The 9,554-nt window shown below is 59.9% G+C and overlaps 1 protein-coding gene across 1 annotated transcript; it reads right to left on the bottom strand.

The window, feature by feature from the left end:
• Positions 1-25: 25 nt before the first annotated feature.
• On the bottom strand, positions 26-8,630 carry ZP3 (zona pellucida glycoprotein 3). The gene is made up of 9 exons (XM_066196110.1): positions 8,374-8,630; positions 7,266-7,384; positions 5,967-6,070; positions 5,182-5,359; positions 3,737-3,857; positions 2,203-2,294; positions 1,995-2,122; positions 1,796-1,879; positions 26-1,240 (listed from the first exon to the last, which is right to left on the bottom strand). Exons 1-9 carry the CDS (start codon positions 8,566-8,568, stop codon positions 1,131-1,133), a joined length of 1,131 nt encoding a protein of 376 aa, XP_066052207.1. The 5' UTR covers positions 8,569-8,630; the 3' UTR covers positions 26-1,130.
• Between the last annotated feature and the right edge of the window lie 924 nt (positions 8,631-9,554).

Below are 9,554 nucleotides of genomic sequence, written 5' to 3'. Positions count from 1 at the left end.
ATTTCCTGAGGGAATCCACGGCTGGAATAAAAGCAGGGACCTCCCCCCCCCACAATGTTCCATAAAATCCTCGTGATCCCTCAAATCCTTGGGAATTTTTTGGGAATGTCCCCAAGGAGGGAACGAAACAGCTCCGGGAATTTTGGGGAGGGAAATCCCGTGAGGTTTGGGGGGTTTTTAGGGATTTTTTTTGTGTTTTCCCAACTTTTCTAAAAACCCAGAGAGATCTGAGAAGTTTTGGGATGGGAATGGGCTGGGAATGGGGACACTGGGATTGGGGACTTTGGGAATGGGATTGGGGACACTGGGATGGAATGGGGGACATTGGGATTGGGGACACTGGGATGGGACTGGGAACACTGGAATGGGAACACTGGGATTGGGGACATTGGGAATGGGGCTGGGGACACCAGGATGGAATTGGGGACACTGGGACTGGGAACACTGGGATGAGGACACTGGGATTGGGGACACTGGGATTGGGGACACTGGGATGGGACTGGGGACACTGGGATGGAATGGGGGACATTGGGTTTGGGGACACTGGGATGGGACACTGGAATGGGGACACTGGGATTGGGGACATTGGGAATGGGGCTGGGGACACCAGGGTTGGGGACATCGGAGTAGGACTGGGGGAACCGGGATTGGGGACACTGGGATGGGACTGGGGACGCTGGGATGGAATGGGGGACATTGGGATTGGAGACACTGGGAATGGGGACATTGGGAATGGGGATATTGGGACACTGGGATACTGGGAATGGGGTTGGGGACACCAAGATGGGAATGGGGACACTGGGATGGAATGGGGACACTGGGATTGGAGACACCGGGACAGGAATGGGAACACTGGGATGCGACTGGGGACACTGGGATTGGGGACATCGGGAATGGTATTGGGGACACCAGGATGGGACTGGGGACACTGGGACAGGCCTGGTCACCCTCCCTGCTCCATTCCCGGGATTCCTCCCCGGAGTGACCCCTCGGACACCGTTTGTCCCCCGGGACTTTTTGGGAATTCTGTTTGTCCTTGTGGGGTTTATTGGGAATTCCCCCCAGGATTTATTGGGAATTCTGTTGGTCCTCGTGGTGTTTGTTGGGAATTCCCTTTGTCCCCCCAGGATTTATTGGGAATTCCGGCGCCTGAGGCCGATGGCCAGCACGGCTCCGGCCACCGCCACGCCGGCCACCGCACAGGCCAGCGCTGTCCCCACGGCCGGCGCCGTCACCGCGCCTGCAAAGGGACACGAGTGACCCCGAGGTGACCGGGCATTGTCACCCATTGACACTCAGTGTCACCCAGTGTCATCGATGGTCACCCAGTGTCACTCATTGCCATCCATTTTCACTGATTGTCATCCTGGTCACCGATTGTCACTGATTGTCATCGATGGCCACCCAGTGTCACTCACTGTCACCCACTGTCACCCATTGTCATCGATGGTCACCCAGTGTCACCCACTGTCACCCACTGTCACCCATTGTCATTGATGGCCACCCAGTGTCACTCACTGTCACCCATTGTCACCCATTGTCATCGATGGCCACCCAGTGTCACCCAGTGTCACCCACTGTCATTGATGGCCACCCATTGTCGCCCGTTGTCACCCATTGTCACCCACTGTCATCAATGGCCATTGTCACCCATTGTCACTCACTGTCACCCATTGCCATCAATGATCAACCCATTGTCACCCGTTGTCATCGACGATTGACCCATTGTCACCCGTTGTCACCCACTGTCACTCATTGTCACTCATTGTCCCCGCGGTCACCGGCGGGGACGCACCCTGGTGGCTCTGTGGGCGCTGTCCCTGTTGATCACTGGCGAGCAGCACTGGACCGATGACAACATCGGCTTCAGAGGTGGCAGCTGGGGACAGCGGGGGACAGTGAGGGGACAGTGAGGAGGAATCACCCCACCCACACTGTCCCCATGTCCCCATGTCCCCATGTCCCCATGTCCCCATGTCCCCGTGTCCCCTCACCGTGTCTCCGGTAGCGGTGGCCGTCCCACGGCTCCGGTGGCCGCACGCTCCGCGCCGTGCCCGCGCTGCCGCAGTTGCCCAGCTCGCAGCAGCTGCAGATGTCCCTTGTCCCCTCCACGGGCGCCCACCTGTGGCGGGGAGGGGACAGCAGTCACTCTGTGCCACCGGGCCGGGGAGGGGACGGCGGTGTCCCCGCGGTGTCACTCACGTGTTCCGTGCCTTGCTGAAGGAGCAGGCCTTGTTCAGCGCGTCCGGGCTCTGCTCGGCCGGCGTCACCTTCAGGTGACACGTGATGTAGATCTGCGGGGACGGGACAGGGGCACCAGTGTCACCATTGTCACCCACTGACGCCCATTGTCACCCATTGTCACCAATGGTCACCAAGTGTCACCCATTGACATCCATTGACACCCATTGATACCCATTGTCACCCACTGACACCCATTGACACCCATTGTCACCAAGTGTCACCCATTGTCACCCATTGTCACCCACTGACACCCACAGTCACCCATTGACACCCATTGTCACCAAGTGTCACCCATTGTCACCCATTGTCACCCACTGACACCCATTGTCACCCACTGACACCCACAGTCACCCATTGACACCCATTGTCACCAAGTGTCACCCATTGTCACCCACTGTCACCCATTGTCACCCACTGACACGCATTGACACCCATTGTCATCAAGTGTCACCCATCGTCACTCATTGTCATTGGTGGTTACCCATCGTCTCCCATTGTCACTCATTGTCATTGTCACTCATTGTCACTGGTTGTCACCCATTGTCAACCATGGTCACCCATGGTCACTCATGGTCAATGTCATCAATTGCCATTGATTGTCATCGATGGTCAGCCATTGTCACCCACTGTCACCAATTGTCATCAATGGTCACCTATTGTCACCGCTTGTTGTCGATGGTCATCCATTGTCATTGATGGTCACCCATTGTCACCCATTGTCACCCATTGTCACCCATTGTCACTGCTGGGTTCTCTGTGGGCCCACCGTGGGGTGTGGGGACATCGCGGTGTCCCCAGGTGTCCCAGGGTGTCCCCAGGGCGGTACCAGGCTGAACGTGTCCCTAGATGTCCCCAGGGGCCCCGGGGTGTCCCCAGGTGTCCCGAGGTGTCCCCAGGTGTCCCCAGGTGTCCCGGGGTGTCCTGGGGTGTCCTGGGGTGTCCCCAGGTGTCCCCAGGGTATCCCCAGGTGCCCCCAGGGTATCCCCAGGTGTCCCGGGGTGTCCCCAGGGCTGTACCAGGCTGCGGGTGTCCCCAGGTGTCCCCAGGGTATCCCCAGATGTCCCCAGGTGTCCCAGGTGCCCCCAGGTGTCCCAGGTGTCCCAGGGTGTCCCGGGGCGTCCCTGGATGTCCCCAGGTGTCCCCAGGGCCGTACCAGGCTGCGGGTCTCCCCAGGGTATCCCCAGGTGTCCCCAGGTGTTCCCAGGGTATCCCCAGGTGTCCCGGGGTGTCCCCAGGTGTCCCGAGGTGTCCCCAGGGCCATACCAGGCTGCGGGTGTCCCGGGGTGTCCCCAGGGTGTCCCCAGGGTGTCCCCAGGTGTCCCCAGATGTCCCCAGATGTCCCCAGGGCCGTACCAGGCTGCGGGTGTCCCCAGGGTATCCCCAGGTGTCCCCAGGTGTCCCGGGGTGTCCCCAGGGTATCCCCAGGTGTCCCCAGGTGTCCCGGGGTGTCCCCAGGTGCCCCAGACGTCCCCAGGTGTCCCCAGGGCCGTACCAGGCTGCGGGTGTCCCCGGCGAAGCGGAAGGCGTCGATCTGGAAGCGCAGCACGTCCTGCCGGGGCCGGGGGGTGACAAAGGCCGAGCTGGTGGCCTCGGAGCGCCCGTCCACCAGGCAGCTGAGGGGACAGCGGGGTCACAGCCAGCGGTGGCACCGCCCTGTCCCCATGGGTCCCCAGAGCACCCGGGGAAGTTGTGAGGGCTCAGCACCACTGGGCGTGCCCTCAGATCCCCAAATGTCCCCAAAACATCCCCAAAATGTCCCCGCAATGTCCTCGCAATGTCCCCAGCTTACCCGTGGAGGTTGATGATGGGGCGGTGGGGTGGGGTGAGATGTCGTCACCATTTCCCAGGCCCCAAAGTGTCCCCAAATGTCCCCGAGTGTCCTCAAACGTTCCCAAACCCACCCGTTGAAGTTGAGGGTGGAGTCGTGAGGTGTCACCACCATGTCTCTCACCCCAAAGTGTCCCCAGATGTCCCCAAAGTCCCCAAAACCGCCTGCTGAAGTCGATGATGGAGCACTGGGGTGGGATGAGGTGTCACCACCTCCTGACCTTGTCCTTTACCCCAGATGTCCCCAGAGGTCCCCAAACGCACTCGTTGAAGTTGGTGATGGTGCAGTGAGGTGTCACCACCCCCTGACCATGTCCCAAACTGACCCCAAATGTCCCCAAACACCCCCAGATGTCCCCAGACTCACCCGTTGAAGTCGTTGATGGTGTAGTGAGGTGTCGCCACCATATCCCAGACCCCAAAATGTCCCCAAATGTCCCCAAACATCCCCACACCCACCTGTTGAAGTCAATGTTGGCCTAGTGGGACAAGGAGGGCTCACTACCCTTTGCCTGTCCCCCAGACCCCAAATGTCCCCAGGTGTCCCCAACGATCTCCAGATGTCCCCAAAGGTCCCCAGCACCACCCACTGAAGTCAATGACGGAGCAGTGGGGAGGGATGAGGTGTCATCACCTCCTGACCGTGTCCCTCACCCCAAATTGTCCCCAAATTATCCCCAAATGTCCCCAAACACCCCCAGATGTCCCCAGATGTCCCCAAAAGTCCCCAAATGCTCCCGGCTGTCCCAGCGCACCCGTTGAAGTCAACGATGGAGCAGTGGGGAGGGATGAGGTGTCACCACCTCCTGACCGTGTCCCTCACCCCAAATTGTCCCCAAACGTCCCCAGACTCACCCGTTGAAGTCACTGAGGTGTCGCCACCACGTCCCAGACCCCAAAGTGTTCCCAAATGTCCCCAAACACCCCCAGCTGTCCCCAAACACCCCCAGCTGTCCCCGGCACACCCGTTGAAGTCGATGATGGAGCAGCGAGATGGGATGAGGCGTCACCACCTCCTGTGTCCCTCGGCCCGAGTTGTCCCCAAATGTCCCCAGACCTCCCCAAACCTCCCCAAATGTCCCCAGCCGTCCCCGTGTGTCCCCGGCGCACCCGTTGAAGTCGATGATGGCGTAGTGGGGCTCGCTGCCGGCGCCGGGCCCCAGCGAGGCCACGCAGGAGTCGACGAAGAGCCGCAGCGGGACGTGGCTGTGGGAGCCCACCTCGGCCTGCAGGTTCAGCACGTCCCCCAGGCGGAACGCCGAGAAATCCCGCTCCGAGCTCCAGTCCTCTGGAAAACCCCGAAAGGGAAAAGGGAAAGGGGCAATCCCAAAAAATCCCAAAAAATCCCGTCCTGGAGTTCCAGTCCTCTGGAAAATCCCAAAAGGAAAAAGGGATGGGAAAGGGGGAATCCCAAAAAATCCCGTCCTGGGGTACCAGTCCTCTGGGAAATCCCCAAAAGGGAAAAAGGGATGGGAAAGGGAGAATCCCAAAAAATCCCATCCCAGAGTTCCAGTCCTCTGGAAAATCCAAAGGGATCAACCCCAAACCCACCCCAAAAGGGGGAAAGGGGAGGAACAAGGAGTGGGAAAGGGGGGGAAATGGGGATGGAAAATGGGGAAAAGGAATGGGAAAGGGGATGGAGAAATGGGGGGAAAGGGATGGAAAAAGGGAGAGACCAAGAAGACCAAGCTCCTTTTGGGGTTCCAATCTTCCGGAATACCGATGGGATTGTTCCCAAAGCCATCCCAAAAAGGGGAGAGAAAAGGGGGAAAGGGAGGGAAAAGGGATGGGAAAGGGGATGGGAAAAGGGGACGGGAAGGGCCGGAAAGAGGGACGGGAGCGCAGTGAGAAGGGCCGGGAAGGGGCAGCGGGGCCGGGGAATGCCGGGGCCGCACCGTTCATGAGGCGCAGGGAGAAGAGGAGCCGCTCCTCGGACGCCAGCTCCGAGTTGAAGGGAGCCCAGGTGGGACGGATGGAGCCGCTGGTGACGTTATCCCGCCTGGAACGGCCACACCGGGAGTGGGACACTGGGAATACTGGGAACGGGACACTGGGAATACTGGGAATGGGGGCACTGGGAATACTGGGAATGGGGACACTGGGAGTGGGACACTGGGAATACTGGGAACGGGACACTGGGAATACTGGGAATGGGGGCACTGGGAGTGGGGCACTGGGAATACTGGGAATGGGGACACTGGGAGTGGGACACTGGGAATACTGGGAATGGGACACTGGGAATACTGGGAATGGGGACACTGGGAATACTGGGAATGGGGGCACTGGGAATGGGGCACTGGGAATACTGGGAATGGGGACACTGGGAGTGGGACACTGGGAATACTGGGAACGGGACACTGGGAATACTGGGAACGGGACACTGGGAGTGGGACACTGGGAATACTGGGAATGGGGACACTGGGAATACTGGGAATACTGGGAATGGGACACTGGGAATACTGGGAATGGGGACATTGGGAACGGGACACTGGGAATACTGGGAACGGAACACTGGGAATACTGGGAATGGGGACACTGGGAGTGGGACACTGGGAATACTGGGAGGGGGACACTGGGAATAGGATACTGGGATGGGACACTGGAATGGGAATGGGGACACTGGGAGTACTGGGAATGGGGACATTGGGAATGGGACAGTGGGATGGGAATGGGGACATTGGGAATGGGACATTGGAAATGGGATACTGGGAATGGGGACACTGAGAATGGGATACTGGGAATGGGGACATTGGGAATGGGGACATTGGGAATGGGACATTGGGAATGGGACATTGGGAATGGGGAGCCGGTGGAGATGTTATCCCGCCTGGTAAAGGGACACTGGGAATACTGGGAATGAGACACTGAGTATGGGATGGGGACTCTGGGATTGGGGACACTGGGAATGGGAAAAGGGACACTGGGAATGGAATGGGAATACTGGGACTGGAATGAGGACACTGGGACTGGGCACTGGGGATGCTGGTGACGTTATCCTGCCCGGAAAAGAGAACGGGATCCTGGGAATGTAATGGGAACACTGGGATGGGAATGGGGATGCTGGGACTGGAACGCGGCACTGGGAATGGGAATAGGGACACTGGGAATGGGGACATCGGGTTGGGAATGGAAATGCCAGGAACGCAGGCTGGGATCCCAGGGCGGGAATGGGAATGCCGGGAATGCCGGGTGACCTTGGGTAGTGGCACTCGATGGGGATGACGGCGGGGTTGCTGCGCACAATGGCGGGGTTGCTGCCGGGGCTGGGGTCGTAGCTCAGCAGCGTCCGGTAAATCAGGGACTCCGGGGTGATCTGGGAATGAAAACCGGGAATTCCGTGGGAAAGGGGGTTCCCCGTGCCAGGGCTATCAGCAGGGGGAGAGGGCATCCAAAGAAATCTGGGAATCCGGGGTGACCTGGGAATGAAAACCGGGAATTCCGTGGGGGAGAGGCCACCCCTCATGCCGGCACCACCGCTGGGCTGCCTGGGAATGCTGGGGGGAATCCAGGGAAAAGGTGGGAAAGGGGGTGGAAAACGGGGGAAATGGGCTGGAAAAAGGACAGGGAAAGGATGGAAAATGGGGAAAAGGGATGGGAAATCTCCGTTTTCAGGGAGTTGAATTAAAGTCGAGGGAAAAGGAGTTTTTCCCAGAGGAGTGGGAAAAGCTGCGGGAGAACCGCTCCGATTCCCGGGAAATCCCGACTCCTCCTTGCCCTGGGATAATCCTGGATCCAGCCCATGGATCTGCCGTAAAACTTGGAATCCACGCGGCCTCGGGAGCCGTTCCGGGAGGGAATTCCGGGATAGGAGCGGGACTCACCTGGATCTCCCTTAAATCTGGGATTTGCAGGAGCCCGGGAGCCGCTCCAGGCGGGAATTCCAGGATCAGGATAGGACTCACCTGGATCTTTCCCGACACCGCGGGAGCCGCTCCAGGTGGGAATCCCGGGATGGGAACAAGAGCTCACCTGGATTTCCCCCGATCGGGATCTCCTGGAGCCGCTCCAGGTTGGAATCCCGGGATATGAGCGGAATCCCGGGATCGGGGCGGGGCTCTCCTTAAACCCGGGAATCCGCGCGACCGCGGGAGCCGCTCCAGGTGGGAATTCCAGGATCGGGACGGGACTCACCTGGATCTCTCCCGACTCCCTGAGATCTCCCGGAGCCTTCTCCCGGCCGGAATCCCGGACTCACCTGGATCTCCCTTAAACCCTGGGATTCGCGGGACCGCGGGAGCCGCTCCCGGCGGGAATACCGGCGGGAATGCCGGCGGGAATGCCCGGCTCGGAGCCGGGACTCACCTGGACGGTGCTGCCGCACTCGTGCAGGCCGGCGCTGAAGGTGACGGTTTTTTGGGATGGATCCAGGCGGGAATGTTTGCAGGCGGCGGGACCCAGGCTGAGCTCGGCCGCGTTCACCAGGCGCCCGTTCCCGAACAAATCCCGGTGCACGGTGACCACCAGCTGCGCCTCCTGGCACTGCACTTCCACCGGCATTTGGGAATGGGGCTGGGAATGGGGCTGGGAATGGGGCTGGGAATGGAGCTCGTCGCCCCAAATCCAGGGGCTGGCAGCGCTCCGGGCCGGCTCCCAGGGCGGGGGAGCGGCGGCGGCCGGGGCGGCGCAGAGCAGCGCTCAGCCGGAATCCTGCAATTCCCGCGCGACGTTCATCCGGATTATATCCCGCTTGGAATGAGTCCCCCCCCCCCCCCCTCCCTCCCTCACCTCCCCCATTCCTCTCCCACCCTTTGGAATTCCAAGGGCGCCCCTGAGCGCGCCCTCCGTCATTTCCGGGGTGCCGGCGATGGGGCCGAGCATTCCCGGCGGGATTGTTGGGGGTTTTTTTTGTTGTTTTTTTTTTTGGGAATTGTTTATCCCCGGCCGGAGGCGCGGAGGCGCGGGCCGAGGGGATTGTTTGGGTTCCGGGCTGATAAGGGCCGGGCCAAGGCTCCGCTTCTCCCTAATTCCAGGAGAATCCCGGAACGCCCGGAGAGCTGCGTTCCCCCTGCATGGGGGAGTTTTGGGAAGGGAGGGAGGGGATTTGCGCATCCACAGGGGGTCGGATCATCGGGAAGGATGGAAACCCCCAAAATTCCAACCCCGGCAGAGCCAAAATTCCTTCGGCTTGATTTTTATTTTATTTTATTTTTTTGGGGGGATAGAACGTGTGGATCCCCTCCTTCCCTTCCCCCCGAATTCCTCATCCAAAGGGAAAACGGCGCTCCGGGGGGTGCCGGGATTATCCCTGGGATTGGTGGGGAAATGAAGGGATTTGGGCTGGAATTTTGGGGTCTCCGTCATTCCCGGTGATCCAAACCCAAATCCCACCCCCCCCCCCCCCTTTTTTTTTTTGGAGGGAGGGATAGAATTTGGGGAAAACAACGCTCCGGGATTTTCCCTGGAATTCGGGATCCCGGGGAAAAGCGGGATGAGGATTTGGGGGAGGGGAAGTCGCTTTCTATCCTCCCCAAAAAATGGGATTT

This window comes from Chamaea fasciata, unplaced genomic scaffold (assembly GCF_029207755.1).
Source record: "Chamaea fasciata isolate MVZ Bird 193981 ecotype frontalis unplaced genomic scaffold, bChaFas1.0.hap1 SCAF_14, whole genome shotgun sequence".
NCBI lineage: Eukaryota > Metazoa > Chordata > Aves > Passeriformes > Sylviidae > Chamaea > Chamaea fasciata.
This window is presented reverse-complemented; position numbering and strand designations above follow the sequence as displayed.

Coding starts and splice junctions, on each gene's coding strand:
- ZP3 (XM_066196110.1), bottom strand. CDS start 8,568: ATGCCGGTGGAAGTGCAGTGCCAGGAGGCGCAGCTGGTGGTCACCGTG. Junction 3,858..5,181: donor GCCATCATCGACTTCAACGG/GTGCGCCGGGGA, acceptor CTGTCCCCTCAG/CTGCCTGGTGGACGGGCGCT. Junction 2,123..2,202: donor TTCAGCAAGGCACGGAACAC/GTGAGTGACACC, acceptor TCCCCGCCACAG/GTGGGCGCCCGTGGAGGGGA.